Source organism: Phasianus colchicus, chromosome 8 (genome assembly GCF_987193195.1).
Source record: "Phasianus colchicus chromosome 8, bPhaCol1.hap1.1, whole genome shotgun sequence".
NCBI lineage: Eukaryota > Metazoa > Chordata > Aves > Galliformes > Phasianidae > Phasianus > Phasianus colchicus.
The window spans coordinates 19,713,608-19,732,392 of NC_143443.1; the positions used below are offsets into that span (position 1 = coordinate 19,713,608).

General features: G+C 41.5%; 1 protein-coding gene across 2 annotated transcripts in view; it reads right to left on the minus strand.

Moving 5' to 3' along the window:
* Positions 1 to 18,052, minus strand: part of LOC149917057 (uncharacterized) — a 44,224-nt gene extending 26,172 nt beyond the window's left edge. The window contains exons 1-5 of one of the 2 annotated variants that reach the window (XR_016468800.1): positions 15,696 to 18,052; positions 12,860 to 12,954; positions 11,147 to 11,290; positions 6,744 to 6,856; positions 628 to 1,512 (exon numbers count right to left, since the gene is read on the minus strand). Coding sequence is in view for 1 of the 2 variants with exons in the window: in XM_090145188.1 (XP_090001314.1) it covers positions 11,147 to 11,290; positions 11,984 to 12,028; positions 12,860 to 12,899 (229 nt within the window). In the remaining variant the exon portion in view is untranslated. Of the gene's footprint in view, positions 1 to 627; positions 1,513 to 6,743; positions 6,857 to 11,146; positions 11,291 to 11,983; positions 12,029 to 12,859; positions 12,955 to 15,695 lie in introns of those variants that run through there. The other variant, XM_090145188.1, reaches the window with a different exon arrangement.
* Positions 18,053 to 18,785: the final 733 nt, after the last annotated feature.

Genomic DNA, 18,785 nt, shown 5'->3' on the forward strand with positions numbered 1-18,785 from the left:
ACAGCTGGGAGTGCAACCACAGTTCTGAGTGTTTTGCTAAGCTAAAATGAAGGGTAGGGCTTACATTAGCTTCAAAAACTTACAACTTTTTATAAACTAACTTGTCCAGTGTCTGAAGGTCACTACGCCTATTTTGTTGCCAAGCCAAACCTGGCTTGGCACTTTCTCAGTTTTCTAACACCACAGAAGTGCTAAGAGCCTGGAAAAGCCTTCAAACCTGCATTAGAGCCTCTTTCCTCTAAATATTCCACCTTTTCTACATGACCTGATAAGTCAGCTTGCCAATACTACACTACCAAATTCCCCACAGTACTGCCTTTGGGCAGCCATAGCTGAAAGGTTTAATATCTGTGCACTTCGACGTTTAAGGACAACTCCACAATGTGGTTAAGGCATTGCACTGTATAACTGACTTGTGTCTGTTTTAGCTGTGTACAGATCTGATACTCTGGGACAGTGTGTTACTCATTGCCTGTTTTGTCAGAGTCTATCTATAGGAGAATAAAATGTCTGCCTTTTGGAAAAGCAGAACAGCAGTGGTGTAGGCAATGCTGTAGTTATTTCCTGGGCTGCAGCTATGCAGAAGTACAGCCAAGACAGGAAGGAAGAAACGTTCTATGCTCTAATAGTTCCAATCCTGGTAGGCAGGCTGCTCCCTGTACCACATCCCACCCAGGAAGGCTTACATATAGCTTAAAGGTATGTTGGCATTTGCTTGACTTGAACCTTGGCTTTTCTTGGTTTCTGGCTTCATCTCTCAAAGATGGCATCTGGTCACCAAAAACCAAAGTTCTTAGGGCTTCAGTGTCAGTTAATATAACTGGTCTGAATAAGACAGATCTTAAAATGGATGCACCAAATCTCATAAAATGTGGCAGTGAAATAGAATGTGGATTCTATCTTTCAATACACTGGAATTCCCCAACCTCGGTAAAATGAGGACGGTTAACTTTAAGAAAGTCCCTGAACAATGAGTCATATTCTCCTTAGGAGATTTCTACAAGGCTGAACCCAGGCTGCCATGAACTCTAGTGGTCAGCATACATTCTAATTTTTTTTCTTTACCAGGACATTGTGCAACAAATAAAAGGACTGATAATATCATGAAGTAGTTTTTTCTAAGCACTGAATATATGTCTACACTAACAAGTCTAAAGCTACCTGTCAAGCTTAAAGAAGCTAGATCAAGGACCAGAAGTGATTTAGTTCTGCTGAGTCACTCTAGCGCATCCAAATTTCCATTGCCTCCTGCTTCTGGCCTCATTCTCAAATTTGGACTGCGCAAGAAAATATCACTATGGTGTCACCTTTTGCTCTTACCTTCCCTTCTCCAAAAGTCTGCAGTGAGTTTCATGCTGACGAGATGGCAACCACCACAGCTGCTGGCTGAAACTTATTTCTGATATCTTTATCCTGTGTGCTGCAATCTACAAACAAGCAATAATAAGCTTCTTTCTCCGCAGTGACAACGCTGTGTAAGCAGACAGCCATGTAAAGTAACACTTTTCAGCTCTAAGGAAAAAGGAAAAAATAAAAAATTAAAATAAAGAAAAAGAAAAAAAACCAAAAGTAACAGAAATGGTTTTGACTAATACAACTGTACAGTTAGTAGAAACCCAGCATCAGAAAAGCAAGTGGAAAGTGAAACAGAAATTTGTCCAGGGAATGAGTCAGCATGTTTTGAAAAAGGGGAAGCTCCCTCTTCAGGAAAGGAAAATCTTGCAAAACACCTGCATTTATTATAGAAAAAATAAAAATGGAAAAAAAAATAAAAAGCAGAACAACTGTTACATTAAAATACCAACAACAGAAGAACAGGAACATAGGAGTATAAAGCCTGAAGGATGAAGTTCAGTCCCCTGCAAACTGAAGATGACCCCATGAGAGATGCTGCAAACAATAGAATGGCTGCTGCAAGCAGACCTAACCTGAAGGACAGCAGCGAGATCACAGTGACAGCATAGCTAGAAGAAAGCAGGACAGTCCCAGGATGCCTGCATTGCACAGTACTGCTGTAATCGCTGTTTTAAAGTCATACTGCAAGCTGCCAGTTCATGAAAAGGCACAGCAGAGAAATGAAGTGCTTAGTACAGAAACCAAAATGCTTCTCTGCAGACAATATGACAAGCACACTAAAATGCAAGAGAGCCATAGGTTTATTTCCTGCATGGAGGAGATAGAAGGAATACAATAAAAACAAATTTGGAAGAACAATAAAGTTGTGTTGCAAGAAGCCTCAGAGCTGGACAGATGTCTCTATTTTGAGGAAACACATCCCTCTCTTACTGTTGTCAGGACTTTGATTCTGGACTTAAAAGGGGAGCTTCCATTCCTGCTGTCCCACTGCTAGCAAGCGGAAAAGTGCCCTCCGCATGCATCTGGCCTCCAGCACGGAGCTGTGGCTGAGAACTAAGAGAGATGTGGGAACAGTGACAAAACCTAACGCACAAGCACTATGTTCTGGATAGCTTTTCAGTGGTTTTAGTTCCTTTCCAAACTGAAAGCATGGTTTTTAATGCAGACAGTGCTAGAGGGCTCTTTCCCACAGCTTTAAGCCAAGACTTCCTGCTCCCCCAGCGAACCGGTGACTGTGACAGAGTGCTGCTCTTCATTGAAGGCAGGCACAAAACACTCTGATGATGGCAGCATTCAGAACAGAGGGCACTGAACAAATCCAGGGAGGAGGCTGACCGAAAGTCAAGGCAGAAGGGAGCCAGAGAGCAGCGCTGGGGGGCAGTGCTTGGCCCCCTGCATAGTGAGTCTCATAGCACACCAGGGCCCTCCTTGTACCCTGAAAACCAACATATTTCTGATTGTGAACATCTCACCTCTTACATTCGCTTTTTTGGCCTTATATAAGGTGTAGGAAGAAGCAAGACAAGTCTAGAGGCTACGGGTTTGAACAAATACTTGTGTACTTTATGGAGGGGTGTGACTGGATTTATAACAGAGAGCGTTCTCTTTATATAATGGATAGCAGTCACTACATAGTTGAGTATTTTTGAAACTCTCAATCAAATCTCTTCACATTTGAATTCCTCTAAACTTGAAACTTCCAAAAAGCAGAACTTCCCACTGCACCAGAAAGGCAGTGATCAGGGCCTGGTGGGGGCAGCTCAGCAGGTGGCAGCCTGTCACCGCACAGCCCACGTGTGGCCCCTCTATGGCAGGATACTGCTGTCTCATCCACTGGCTGCAGCAGGGCATGAGGCATTGGCCTGGCTGTGCAGAGCCAGGCTGGGTTAGTTCCAGCTCCTCATGCTGCTGTTGCAGCCACATCCATATCCTGAGGACACATTCCACCAGCATGCCACAGAATGATGCCTACTGGCTTGTCTGGTATGAGGATGGGCACAGCCTGGCTCCCTTTCAAATTGCACAAGCATTAAGTGGCTTAAGGAAGTCCCACGGTGCTATGCCAAGCTCTGCAGCAGCACAGCAATGAATGGTATCACTAGATTTAATGCTAACGACACATGGAAAGAAAATGTAATAGTAAAATAGTCTGGCTGCAAACAGAACACTCCAAAGCCTGGAATTGGCACCATTAGTGAAGTACGTGCAGCACTACCTGTGCCAGCATGGATGTACGCTGCAGTGAAGCCTTAATAATTGTTCACATATAAGCCAGCTGTGAGTCATTCACTCAATTGATGCCTACGCAACATACATGCAAAGGCTGGTGTTAGCAGCAGCTGAAAAAGTCAAGAGAAGAGGGGGCAATTGTCCTGAAATCTGCCCCTCCTAGGGGCAATCTTCTTATCATTACAACTAAGTGGAAAAAGAATCTCGGGAAGATGGGGAGGAGAAGGGGTGGGCAGTGACAGTTTGGAAGAACTGGCTTATGAGTAACAACCTTAATTGTTACAACTGCTATTGTAAATGGTTTTTTATCTTTCTTCCCTTTCAGATTGGTAAGTTATCCTATCACTTTAAATAACTCTACGTTAAATGCAGTTTTGATTTCTGTTCTAGCAATAGGAACTTTGGGAATAGCAACCTCAGAGAGCTCACTGCCAAGATTTTTTTCAGTAGTACAAGATCTGTGGCTGTTGCTTGAATTAGAAAAACTGGAACAATCATTACTGCTTAAAAATATACAACTCTGTACCAGGAGACATCAGAGCTTGTGAAGTACTCCACATATTATCCTTTTTGTTAGCATAAATAATTTAGAAAGGAAGCTTTTTCTTTTGTGGAAGCTACACAACTCCCTTTCTGAGATATTTCTCCTGAGAAAGGGCCTTCTTGTAGGAATTCATTCCAATTTCCCTGCAGCACTCAAAGGCCTTTCCCTGCCATCAGACGTGCTGCTATAGGAAACTTCCAAACACCCTAAGAAGAAAGTAATGAGCAGTGCTACTTAGCGCAGTGTAAGTAACAGGTTACAGGGACAGGAACTCAGGCACCCTTTTGGAAAGCATGTGTTAACTAACTTCTTGAACAGTTATGCTAACAGGTGATTTCTAGTCTCCCTGAGCTGCGCAACCCCCTGCAAGGTACTTGTGTCTCAGTGTCTATGGAGTGCAGGACAGCATCACATTTACCTGGTGACCTGCAGTGGGACTGCAGGGGAGAGCCAAGGAGAGTGACAGAAAATTTGTGGGGCTGTTTCTCCTTTCCTCATTACTTTCCTTTTCAGTTTGTGAGACTCTATTAGCCTGCTGTCAGTGCAAATTCTTAGGCTCTTTTTTTTTTTTTTTTTTTCATTTGGGAATGAAAACAGATGAGTGAATTAATGAGTTGGAATTTTGAGGCTAGACACAAGGTAAGGGTTCTGTTCTGAATAGGGGCTGAAGTCAAGTCTTCCAGAGAACAGTTCCCACCTCTAAAGGCACCCCTACATACATCACAAAAATATGTACAGATCCTCCAGGAAATTCAGTTTTCAATGTCCCTGAACTCACTGAAGTCCAAACAAACTACCAGCAAAATGTGCAAAAGCATTTTTCAGAAGGAAATAATGCTTTCCTACTTTCTTCTCAGCTGTGGATCTATTCCAAAGAAAGAGGGTCATTTTTTAAATACGTGGAGGAAATGGTTCTTCCAACTGTGACTGAAAATGTTGCTGGTCAAAGTAAATCAATATATCGGACATAAACCATCTCCAGAAAATTTCAGCAAAGAAAAGTAAGCTTTAGAAGCTGTAAGTAGTTCGAAATAGGAATTCATGTGAAATCCTGCTTTACACGGATTCAAGACAGCAATTGGATCAAAGGGGCAAACTATCACTAAAATCAAAAAGAGAAGTTTTTTTTCTAGGCAGCATTCCACCCGAGGATCTAATCAGTCATCAACTTATACTGTTAACAAATCTGGTCAGACTTACAGAGTGCCTTAGAAGAAATAAATCTACAGGGGGAGTCCATGACAGAGACAAAAAGCAAAAGCAGGATTCTTGAATCTAAAAATACTCAAATAACCTTCTAGGATTAAAAGTCCTATTCTAAAATGGGATAACGCTTATCATATTAGTGTCTGGCCACACCACCAGACACAGAAATGCAAGTCAAATGTTCTTCCCCATTCTTCCACTCTAACTGTACACATACTGGCACAGTAGATTTTAGAACTCGTAAGCTGTGGCAGGACCTGGCTGGAATCCCCTTCCTTGGTTTAGAGCAGAAAATTCCATTCAAGTTACCCATCTCCCAGAAGCATAAGCCTGGGCTATCTGAGGACACCTCTTGAAGCTGTTCCACCATGTCTAATCAAGTATTCATTGCTGCATACATAAGAAATTGATTCTTTCTATTCCAGGGAATTCTTATTCCTGTATTGGGTCACCACATTATTGAGCAGTCTGCACGCTGCAGGTAAGGTAGACAGAGAATTGTCTGGTTTGTGAACCTGCTAAGCCGCAGGGGATCAGCAGCTCAGCACTGGGAACTCACTTTTAGACACTGAAATATGAGGTATCTTCTTCTGTGGACCTAGATGTAATTAGGATCAGATAACCGTTGGTAGCAAGAGGAAATAACTTGCTTAAAGGCAGTGTTTTACTAGAAAGTTTTTTACTTTCACACACTACACTGTTCTTTGGGATTTTGGGGGTGTTTCTTCTTTTGTTTTGTTCTTTTTTTTTTTTATTTAAATAAGATATCTGGGAATTTCTTCTTTGACAATTCAATATTGTTTATGATATCAAACAGGAAATTAAGTCTTCCAGCTAAAGTGAAATCCAGGAATTTTTCCTGTTGAACAATGAAGTCTAGTGCGAGTTCCTATTTAGAAAAAAAGAGCTGGAAATTCCAGCCTCCTTTAAATAAACACAGAGAACCCTGCCTTAAAAGCTGTTGGTTACTTTCTCAGAATCAAAGAACTTTGAAAGGTCACTTATTCCAGTCCCATGTCTCAAAGCAAGATTAACTAAAATGCTTTTTCCTTATCTCCAGAGATGGAGACGTCAAATCTCTCCAGGAAATTCACACTGATGTTTCACAATCTCCACTGTTAAGAAGTCTCTTAATGTCAGGGAATCCTTGGTGCAGTTGCAGTTGTCTATACCTTGCCGTATCTACTATGATATGGAGAAGAGATTGTTCCTTTTCCTTTTTACAATAGCCTTTTACATAGAGAAGACTATTTATGTCAATCATCACGTTAGGAAAGGTAATAAGCACAAACTGAAACACAAGCAGCTTTGACTAAACATAAGGAAAAACTTCTTTTCTGTAAGGGAGACTGGAATGAGTTGCCCAGAGAGGCTGGAGTCTCCTCTCCTGGAGATATTCAATACCTACCTAGGACTGTGTCCAGGCAATGTGCTGAAGAGAATTTTGCTAGAGCAGTGAGGCTGCGTGAGATGATCTCCAGAGATCCCTTCCTACCTCAACCATTCTGTGATTCTCTTATTCTGTGAAGACAAGTAAGGCCAATTGAACAAGCAATTCTTCACAGCATTTTTGCAAGTAATTTAAGAAAAATAAAAGATATAGCATGGCTACATAAATTGTCTACTTTTGCTAACAATCAAGAGTTATTGTAATACTACATTTTAACTCCATACTGTAATTTGCAAAAATGCTGGTATATTATTTATGTCTGTCCTTTCTTTCTTCAGCATTTTAAACACTCAAGTCAGTCAGTCATTTTAAATATAGCTACAATTCTGCAGAGGTATTATTACCATCTCAACAAAGGAAGCACTAACTGCATAAATTCTGCTTAAGTTCCAAAAATAGATACCAGAAAAATAATAAATTGGTTGAAATGAATTTCCTTAGTCCCTCACAAGGCACCTTTCGCAAGTATTTTATAAATGGCAAAATCTGCTGTCATACCTAAGTCTTAGCTTATTCCAGCACATTTTTACATATTCTCTAAATACTGATGCATGAGAATCCCCATGGAATTGGTCTCTGTATGAAATTGTTGGCAATTACAGTGCCTGGGATTTGAATTTCCAGGAGAAATTTTGCATTCACCAGGATAAACTTTGTGTTCCCCTAGGTTTAGATAAATGATCTAAAAGGATTCTATGCATCTGCTTCCTTTATTCTCCTGTCATGCTATGGTTCTGCTGAAGAGTACTCTCTTTCCTGCCTCATTCTTCTTGTAGTAATGCCACAAATATTCAGTTGGAACTGAAAATGTGTTTCTCAACTTTTACTGAATCATTAAATCTCTGGAGTTTTGTTATATATTACAAGAACAAGATGTTATTAACACACTGCACTAACCAGAGTCCTTTGACCCCTGCCATTACGCCTCTGCCACTTCATCCTTTTCCTCAGTATTTTCTTAGAAGATGCAGCAAGACTATCACCAGAAGAATTGATGTAGCTATGACTTTTCTAAAATAAGTTATTTCCTAGAATAAGTCTATAAGATTTCATTTCAACATAAGCCCTATGCTTCTTGCGACTGCAGCTCTTTGTGAACCGTTTTAATGAATTTCTGAATCATTAATCAGCTCCTCCTACCTTGCTAGAACACTGCAGTCAAAAAAAGTGCTGTGGTCCTAAAGCCTAACTCCTGGTATGCCTTGCCTTAGCTGCCAGCCCCCAGTGCAGCCAGGACATTGTGCCCCACAGCATATCATTACTCTGTTGGCAGCAGCCACAAGCTGTTACTGAAGCCTTCCAGCGCTCCCAGCTATTCTTCCTTCATGGAGCAGAAACATTAAGAAGGTAGTGAGGTGAAGGTCGGCCTTTTTATCCGGGTAACAGTGAAAAGAGAAGAGGTAATGGCTTTAAGTTGCAGTAGAGGAGATTCAGGTTGGATATTAGGAAAACTTTCTTCTCAGGAGTGGTGATGCACTGGCACAGGCTGCCCAGGGAGGTGGTGGAGTCATTGTCCCTGGAAATGTTCAAGAAACAATAGAGATATGGCGCTGATGGACATGGTCAGTGGGCCTAGTGGTGATGGGTTGACAGTTGGACTATATGATCTTAGGGATCTTTTCCAACCTTAATGATTCTGCGATTCTAAAGTCCATTATAGTTATGTCTCAGGTCTACAATGGCAAGCTGTTCAGCTAATATACCTGCAATTGAAAAGCGAGGCCCTGTCACATCTAAGTAAGCAGCTAAGGTGAAGTGATAATACAGTACAACTTTTATGCCTATAGAAATACCAAGACAGTAGAACAACGCCAGGAGAAAATCCTGTCTGCTTCCTAAATGAGAGCATATGACTTCTCTCTCTGCAGTAATCTAGATTAACAAAGGCTACTGGAAAACAGGAATATGTTCCCAAATACCCACTGCATGTCACCCATTTCTGGTGTGACTCATGTCCCAGGTTTGTCAGGCACAGACTACAGATTACATAATTAAGACCCTAAAGATGTAATTATTTTGTGATCTGTCTCTGCCCTGAGGGGAGGCTAGCATCAGTTGTCAGATGACTCTGGTGAGCCAGTTTGTTACCAGTATAACTCCAGATTCCAAACAGCCTTTGGAGCACAAGCCCAGACAGGGATCTGATCTGACATTTGGATCTACATGACTGGAGATAATAGTTGGGAAGAAGATGTAGGGAAACATAAGGAAGAACACAGTGCTAGAGAGCTGAAAGCAGTCACATAGCTAACACACTTCCAGGTAATAGCCCATCAGTTACAGTATTTGCAATAAACCAAAATAAATCCTGATTCAGCAAAGTAATCCACCAATGGAGTCCACTAATATCTGAAATGTCATTCGATGGGAACTTACAGGCGTGTTGTGGTTTAGATATTAGTAGCATTTGACAACAGTTCATCTTAGCTACCCCTCCACAAATCCACTAACCTGTCAAAGCTCTGTATTTATAGTGGCATTTAAACATCCATGTTAAAATATGCAGAGCATTACTGCAAATGCACTGCAACTGCAAACATTAATATATGTATATTTTGACCTTCACATGTTAATGCTTTATGTGGCCACAGTAGTACAGATGTCCAGAACACAAACACTTGTCAAAATTCACTTTCTACTTCATGATATGTTATTCTTTTTCCACTTGCCTGCCTCACTGGGGGATTAGCAGTCTGGTGACTTAGAGACAATAGATCTCTGTCCAAGGGTTCAAGGTAATATTGTCATGGAGCAGATGTAGGACAGATTAGCTTGAGACTGTAGGAAGACAGTCCTAATAATTAGGAAGAACTATAAATACATAGTAGGGTTCTAGCTAGAAATGTCAGCTGATTAGATACGGGATGCAAGCAGGAACCTACGACTGAGCTGGAAAGGACCTGGCCAGAGTCCAGGCTGAGGCAGATACAGGACAGGGGAGTCCCAAGAGAGTCCCAGACCAAGTCTGTATTTTCACAGGAACACACACTGCTATCACTTGCTGATTAGATGTGCTGCCTAAACAGAACCTAAAGAAGAGGATCTTGTGCAGGCACCACACTCAGTCCAGCACTCCAAACTCAGTTGTGGATTTCTTTTTTTTTTCTTTTAAACTTTGCCTTAATATCAAAGCCAAACAATCACAATTTGACCTCCTCTGTTAAAGTCTCCTGCCATATTGTAAAAACGTTCCTTGTATCCAATCTAGATCTCCCTTCTTTCAATTTGAAATCATTTTCCCCTGCTCTATCAAAATAGACCTTTTAAAGAGTCTGTTCCCTTCCTTCTTACAGCCCACCTTTTAAATACTGAAAGACTGCTCTCAGGTCCCTCTGGAACCATCTATTCTCCAGGCTGAACAGCCCCAGCTCTCTCAGCCTATCCACACAGAGGAGATGTCACACAGAGGAGGTGTTCCAACTCATGGATCACTTTTGTGGACATCCTCTGGATATGCTCTAGCAGATTTTTGTCTCTCCTGTACTGAGGTCTTCACATCTGGATGCAGTAATCCAGGTGAGGTCTCACCAGTGCAGAGCAGATGGGCAGGATCACCTCCCTCACTCTGCTGACCACGCTTCTTTTGATGCAGCCCAGGATACAGTTAGCTTTCTGTGCTCTGAGGGCACATTGCTGGCTCATGTCCAGCTTACCAGTATCCCAAGTCCTTTCAGCAGGGCTCTGATAAATCCTCCAGCTTATACTAACAGTGGGAGTTGCCATAACCCAGGTGAAAGACCTTGTACTTGGATTTGTTGAACCTTATGAAGCCCACTGCTCATCCTGCCTAGGTCTCTCTGAATGGCATTCCATCTCCCAGGCATGTCGCCTGCACCACACAGCTTGGTGTCATCTGCAAACTTGCTGAAGGTGCACTCAATGCCACTATCAACATAATTCATGAAGATGTTAGAGAGCACCAGTCTGAGTACTGACTTCTGGAGGACACTACTTGTCACTGATCCCTATCCGATATTGAACCATTGACCACCACTCTCTGGGGTATGATCTCACAACCAGTTCCCTGTCCATTGAACATTCCACCCATCAAACCCACATCTTTCCAGTTTGGAGAGAAGGATGTTATAGGAGACCATGTCAAAAGCCTTAGCATCCTGGCATTGGGGTGCTTTCAGCTAAGTCACAGATTTAGGATCTTGAGGCCTTGTTTGTAAGCGCACTGGATGAGTACCAAACAAGAGCACCCAGTGATTGCTCTAACTGCAGGTACCTTCAGGCTTACTCTGTCATAAGGTGGATTTTTCAGTATCCTAGCACTATATGCACCATGCCAATAATGCTTTGCTGTGCCCTAGGGAGGCTCCATGTGGAGTGTCTAGAGGGCAAAGTGGGGTAGTTACCATGCCAGGTGGAGTTAGAGACTAGCAGATTGCCTGGAGAGAACAGCAGGTCCAGGTCAGTCCCTGACAGCTCTGAGATATGGCACAGACTGCAGATATTGCAAGAGGCAGCATACTGGTGTCTGATCCATGGGAATGTGGAGGCTGTATGAGAAGAAAAGTAGATGAAATATTAAAAAAAAAAAAAAAAAAACTGAAAAAAAAAAACACCAAACTTAACTGCAAATGAAAGTAAGAAGAAATAAAACAGATCTTAGGTGTCTGTAGTGCTTGATTGCTATTTTTCTGCCTTAGTACCAATGCCAGGATAGAATATTTCCCATACATCTGCTGTAGTAATGCAGCTAACCACAGCTAATTGTACACATCTAGCTATAGTCAAAGTCCTTCCTTGTTTACAACAGGCACTAAATAATACTTAAACTTATTACAAGGAATAGTCCCTCGGAAATTTTTTAGATCAAATTTTCCCCATGTTTAGATGGCTGGCCTAACTCGTTGACTTCTATAGCATTATTTTTAATTTTTACCAATGTAAGTTACAGTAGAATCCTAACAGGACAATGTCTACTTGCCAAAGGACTCAGACCACATCTCCAAGACAGCTGGTAGCACCTAATGGCTGCCAGGAGTGTTATGTAACAGCAACAGAAATTTCAGTTCCATCTGTGCATGGAAAGAATAAAAATACAGAACTGAAGACATCTCAGTTTTTGAGATGTGCAGGAAAAAGCCAAAACCAAAGGCTATAATGTGATCATTTACCATGACGCAACACAGGAACAGAACTTCCTATTGCCTAATATAGAAGGAGAAAGGAAGAAAGACAATACATACAAGTCTGATGTCTAATGGGATGTTGGTCCAAAATAATTATAGGACCTAAACATCAAAAGAAATATATATATGGGTTTTGCTTTTATTAATTGAGCTCATTTCAATCAATTTTCTCATATTTTTAAATTTTCAATAAGTAAAACTGCAAATGAAGAGATTTTATTGACTTCTGGAAAGCTAGACTGTTCTAACAGCTGCAGGCACAGCACTTATAGCAGAAGATAAAACTTTCACACAATAAATGACATGACAATGGCTCCATACGGGCCACAACTGCAAAAACTTGGTTTTCTTCCTCCTTCACTGTTAAATGATGGTGTCAAAAATAATAGCAAAACTGCATGTACAGTCACGTATCTTTCTCCTTCACCTTCCTATTCCCAAATCTCAGGCTGTTTTCTTGGGATGTACTTAACTTTCTACCATGAACGCTGGCATCTCCAGTGCTGAGGACAGAAATGCAGCAGAATATCTGAGCTCTTTTTTGTTGATATACTATAGAGGTCATCAATTCAGTTGCTCTTTAACGGCCATCATATGCCAGCCCTATGCTTTTTCCCTAAACTGCAGCTGATCAGTGTCCAACTCCTCTGCCTGTCCTCCACTTGGGCAGGAGATCAATGGCTATGCATCGTCACACAGCAAAGCCCAGCCTGTTCCCTTAGCCCTCTCCAGTAAGTCCTACATGCAGCTCACTCCCTGTGTTCTCAGGAAGGACACCATCAGGGACCAGTCTGTCACCAACAGGACAATTGCTACAAGCTACTCCCAGCTATGTTCTTCCTCTATAGTAATTTGAGAGCACTCAGGGACTGAATCAAATAATTGTTCTGGAAACAGAAAAAGCTTGGCAAAGAGCTTCTCAGCCCCTCCTACCTGTTATGTATGCATCTTCTTGCTTGGAAATCACCAGCATGTGCAATTCAGGATGACAAGCAAGATGGTTCTCAGTTTTATTTGTTGAGATATACCTGGAGCAAACAGGAAGAAGAATGTTGAAATGCTTTGCCTGATCTTGAGGGCATCTGCTTCTCACCTGGTGGTGGTGTATCCTTGCCAAGGATCTTGTTCTGAACAGAAATTTTCCACTGATCCTGCAAGGCAGTTTTGGAAGGAAGAGAAATTTTCTTAGCCTTCCCTTAAGGATCTTCATTTTCTCTCATCTATCATAAAATATACTTCTATGAAGTACGGAAGCCCAAGTTTCCATCCTAGTAAGAAGTAGGGGATCAGAAGTCCTGCCTTTCATCCTTATCAAGGGAAAAAAGTTTAATTTTCAGGCACCTTTGCAGAGCATTTCTAAAGGTTTGCTTCTGGAGACAGCTTAGTGTGCTTCTTTGCTCTTTTCCCCAAGGGACTCTCTCTCTGCCTGGCAAATTCACCATGGCATATACCACCAATACATCTCGCAACAACAACTTCACAAAAAGAGCTGATTCCCAGAACTGCTGCCTGGAGGGAATTTGCCAGAGAAGGAACAATGGCCATTTCCAGTGTCATAACTCTCTTGTTTCCTGCCTTCTCTGTAAAGCATTCTTATGAAGTTTGTACTTTGTGGAAGCAACCAGGCTAGCACCAAGAGATGAAAGAAGAGACAGGATGTGTCTGCAGAGCCATTGATGTCATCAGCTGAGGTATGAGCAGAGCAAGCAAGCACTCTGGAAACAGACGTGAGGAGAAAACGTGATGAGTAAATAAAAGAGGAGCTGAATGATTATGTCATGTTTCTCAGGCAGTAGGTAATACAATTGCTTTACAAATAGCTAGACCACTGTGACAGAAAGCACTTCTATCCTGACAAAAAGCTTCAGATGTCTTGCCAGCAAGACAGAATATGTTCACCCATTATGCAGTAGTGCTAGCCATTTTTACCCTCCTTCCATCATTATTTCTTGACAGGAGAACAGAGGAATCTCCGCTCAAGCTCCTCCACTGCTCAATAGAGCAGCATCTCTTCCTTTCCCTTACAACTATGCATAAAGGTTCTTTCCCCTCTGCCCTTTAAAAACCAAACATCTGGTCAGTCTAACCAGAGCTAGCATCTTCCTACTTCACTACTTCTCAATTCCCCTTTGGAGCAGTTCCACTTTGCTGTGGTACAAGCACTCCCACCTCCAAGTATTTCACTCATTGTGGCTGAAAAAGAGGAGTAAGATGTTGTGAACAGAATCAACCTGCTGAAGGTCTCAGATGCTGCCTCTTCCTCTGAGCTTGATATGATGTACTAGCCACAGTTTCCATGAGTGTTCACATGGAAGTGGTTTGCTTTCCTTTGGCTGCCTGCTTGAGATTTGCTTTCTCTGTTTTCTTCCTTTCCTCAGTTCTCATCCTAAGCAAAAGTTTATTTGCAGTGGTATGCAGATCTCTCTTTGGCCACTATAAAATCATGCACGGCCTGCATTTCCTTTCTTCCTTTGTCTGAGCTGTCTTAAAGCTAGGTGCAAAGACAAACATCAGTGCACTGCCTAAGTGCCTTTTCAGCATGACAGAAAGAAAGAAAAAAAGTGAAAGAAAAAGCTTTCTCCTCTCTCTTTCACTCTTTCTTTTTTTCCACTGACTTAGCATAAGGCTATTCAAAATCATCAAACAGCTTTTTAATTCCCTCCTACCACATGCTAAGCAAGACAGTCTCTCATCTTCTTCCAGGATATTCCACTGCCCTGCCCATGGAGTTGTAGGAGCATATGGCACAGCAAGCCCTGCATAAGGCTGCTCCCTTTCAAGGCACAGGGCACCGTGGCACCCACACTTTTCAGAGCTGCAAACTAAACCTCACACCACAGGCACAGTTTCTGCTGAGCCCCTCTGACTTTCCTTGCACTTCAGGCTCGAGTTGGCCTCCTATGTGGAATTAGGGTAAGAGCAGCTACGTGCTTCAAAACCCTACTTTTCCCTTCCTGGATTCCAGTGAGGCAGTAGACCTGTGTCTGCATAAGTAAAATGTGAACAAATAAATCCATTTAAACATCACTGAAAAAAAGAATCATATTTTGTAATGACAAAGGTAACCGCTAGTATCATGATGTTATTTTCCTTTTCCACTCAGTAAAGTCACTAAAACTAGAAAAAAACAATACTAAATTCCTTTCTAGATAAATGAGAGAAACTCTACTGAATTCAATACTTCTGCACTGATGCATGAGAAAACTTGATGCCCATGTTGCTTAAACTTTTAGACTGGCACCTGTGTAAATTGTCAGAACTTGAATGCAAAGTCCAACCATTGCTGAGAAAGTTCAAGCTCTAAGCACCACATGGAGCAAACAGATCAAACCCAATCACTCTGCAAAAACTGCAGTGAACAGTACTGGGGGCTTGACCTTCACATTTTATAAACGTTTTCATAACTTAGAGATTCCTGTAAGAAAAATTTTTTGGTTGCATATTGACGTCATGACTTTTTCTTTTTTTAATTAATGCAACAATTCATCTTCTGTGCTATTTTTTTCACTCAAACTCCTGCAGAATCAGAATAGTCCCTGATGAAAAAAAAAAAAAGGAAAAAATAAATTAGATACAATACTTGTTACAAAGTTAGTACTACCTGAAATTCTGCATCTACTTACTATTAATAGGGAAGCTATTAGAACATTTGGTCAAAGGTCAGGAAACAGAAGGGGCTAGTTTGGAAGTTTGCTGTAGTGAATTAATAGATACTAATGGAAATGTGATTGGAAAATATTTTTTCTATGTCAAACAAAATTCACCTTACCAGGAAATCTCAGAAGCAGAAGTATTCTATGCCCTGGAACAAACACCCCGGCAAGTCCGATCTTGTACACACTGAATTCAGTGGGAGCTATTCCAGTAGGTTCTCTGGAAATCTTAAACACTCAAATGAAATATAAGCAAAAATAAAACCTTTTTAGTATCAATGTTTTAACAGAATGCTTGACATTTTACTGATTTACACAAGATACTCAAAGGCCTGCGGAAGAGAAATCTCCCTTATCATGCCAAAAGGCAAAAATTTCCCTGCTTTGCATGGGTGAGGATTCCACCAGTGCTGGCACCTTGGAGTGCAGCCATAGGGTAGGGAGGTACATTTGCACAGCAAACAAAGCAGTAAAATGCCTGGGTTTTGTTCTGAACCATGAACCAGTCACGACTTACATAAACTCCCAATTCCATGCAATTACACTCAAGTTTCCTCCAACTCCCAGAATATAAATGGTAGTCACAAAGCCTTTCCTACCACATACCTGACAGCCATAGCCCAGAACTTCACCTTCAGACCTCCCTGAAGCTATTGTGCAGCCAGGATCCTTAAAGAGCCTGCAGTATTAGTACAGGTAACAGGGTGCCAGCAGTTGGCAGGCAACTTGATTTTTAATTTGCATACTTTTTCTCAAAATTCTGTCTCAGCAAGCCAATCTGGACATACCATTCAAATTTTAAAGAGCTACAAGCATTTTTCTTTACAGATGCCCTTATAACTTAGCTGGCAATATGTCAATAATGTTATGTAAAGATGCTACACCTGCCTATTTGCCAACAGAAAACTAGTTGAGCATGAGCTACCGTTTGGACACCAAATGGTGAAACTTCTCCTCAGTCTCTGTTCCTCTATTCACTTTCCAAAAAGATCATGCCTGTGGTCTTGGCAGATGCTTTCCGTTCTATTCCTGAACAGAGATCTCTATTCCTGAGATCTCTATGGATCTGCTGTGGGCATAAATGTGCATTTGTAAGAGAGGCAACTATAGATTCTGTGGCAGAGAAGCAAGAAGATACTAAGAAAAGCTAATAAGAAAGTCATGGAACAATTTCTGCACATTCCATTGCCTTTTCAATTATTGCCATCAGAAAACATTTGATCAGTGGTTCATTTATATTAATCTATCACACACACAAAATAAGCAACACAGAAGATTGAGACCAATAATGAATAGAAGTCAGCAGACCTCTGCAGATTCAGGGCTGTCCCCAGAGCTAGGCTAGTTATATAAAAAGATGAAATTCAAATTATTCTACTCTATGCAAATAAAATACAGCAAAATACCAGAAATAGGCTCCTTAAAGTCAAAGGAAAACATCATGAGACAAGAAAATAGGCTTTCAGAATGACCATGCTTACATTGCTCGTGAAGAAACAGATTCTGTGGCATGAAGAAATTCTGTGGATGACCTTTGGCCTCTTCAATTCTGGAAAGACATATACAGACATCCCAGCAGACTCCTCCAACACCAACATCCCCACTTCTCCACAGCACCAAAGTTTTAAGGCCCTGCTCTCCTGCAGATGAGAGCTTCTCAGCGCTCGGCAGCCTCACCAGAAACAGCAAGGCAGAATGCACAGTACTGCCTGCATAGCTGGAACAGTCTCTCCTGCAGCCCACAACTGTGACCCACACAGGTTTACAGCAAGGACTTCTTAGCCCTTACCATAGTTAACCAGCTCACAAACACTGATATCTGTTTTGGTGGGAAAGTTGTCCAAAGCAGGCGTTGAGAACACTAAAGAATTCCCCTAAATCACTTCCTCCGCTCCACTCCATCCTCCACTTCCTCTGCTCCACTGCAAGGCAGTAAAACTGCAATCCGATAGCAATTAATGCAGACTTACATGATCACTCTGCCTCCTGTATAGCACTCTGTCTTTCTTTGACATTGTTGCTTCTCCCAGTCAATTCATGCCCACTGAATAACTTAATGAAAATCTGACAGTAGGATTACAGCCAAAGCATGTTCTCCAAATGGCACAAAACCAGACAATAAAAAGGGATATTTTATAATGAAGAAAGAGTTATGGTGCAAGTTCATTTAGATTTGACATCAGGGAGTCCAGACATAAGCTACAACCACAGGAGACTGGCAAAGAGACTGGCATCCCATTAACTCTTCTGCTTGCGCAATGCTGGCAGCTGTGCCTTCAGAAGTGTTCAGTCCTTTGGTTATTTGTCTGGGGAAAGTGGGTATGACATCATTACAGGAAGTCCAAATAAGCTGATAACCTCACTGTGTTTTCACACCTGGGGAAACTTGCTGTCTTTTAAGAATCTCAGGCCACCATCAGATTTGCTTGAAACCGGCTAAAGCATGAGTGGGAAGTTGCCGGGAAAATGTTGACACTGTATAACAGATGACTGTATTAGTCACTGACATTATTCTGTTTAGACAGAGATTACCAAAATATAACAGCAGTAATTTGTTAAAAAGTAAAGTTAGTGCTGGAATTGTTTAATGAGGAACCAGCTTCTATAAACACAGATTTCTCAGGATCTTTATATAATTTGTATATAATTTGTCAGGGCACTACAAGCTTCTTACAGATGGCTGTTCAAAATGCAATGATTTAAGCATTACAGCATTAGGGAAAAGTCACACACTGTACAAAAAAAGCTTGAATTACTCTCTACAGAAAACTTATTTCCATTTGTCAAGCTCCCATCTTCCTCTGCCTTTTCTGTCCTGGCATTCAGTAACTAATCAAACTTACATTCAGCTTTCTGTGCTTCAGAGGAAGTCATTGTGAAGGAGAAGAGGCACTATCATGATCCAGTAAAAACCAGAAGCAGTATGATTATCCATCACTACCTTATGGTTTTTCCAGCATCTGTAGGAAAATTCATACTGTAATTTAATACAAATCTCTGGTAGCAACAGGGCCTTCAAGTAGCCCTGCTGAGGCTGCCAGTCACAGACTCCTCCTGGCACACTGCCCCAGGTCACCATGGCAGACCACACCAAGCCATAGCAAAGTCAAAGCACTATAGACTGACTGCAGCCTCCATTCCCCTGCACCACTCAGAGAGAGGAGACAGGACAGGATTGGATGGGCTGACAGCATTTGTAGTTTTCT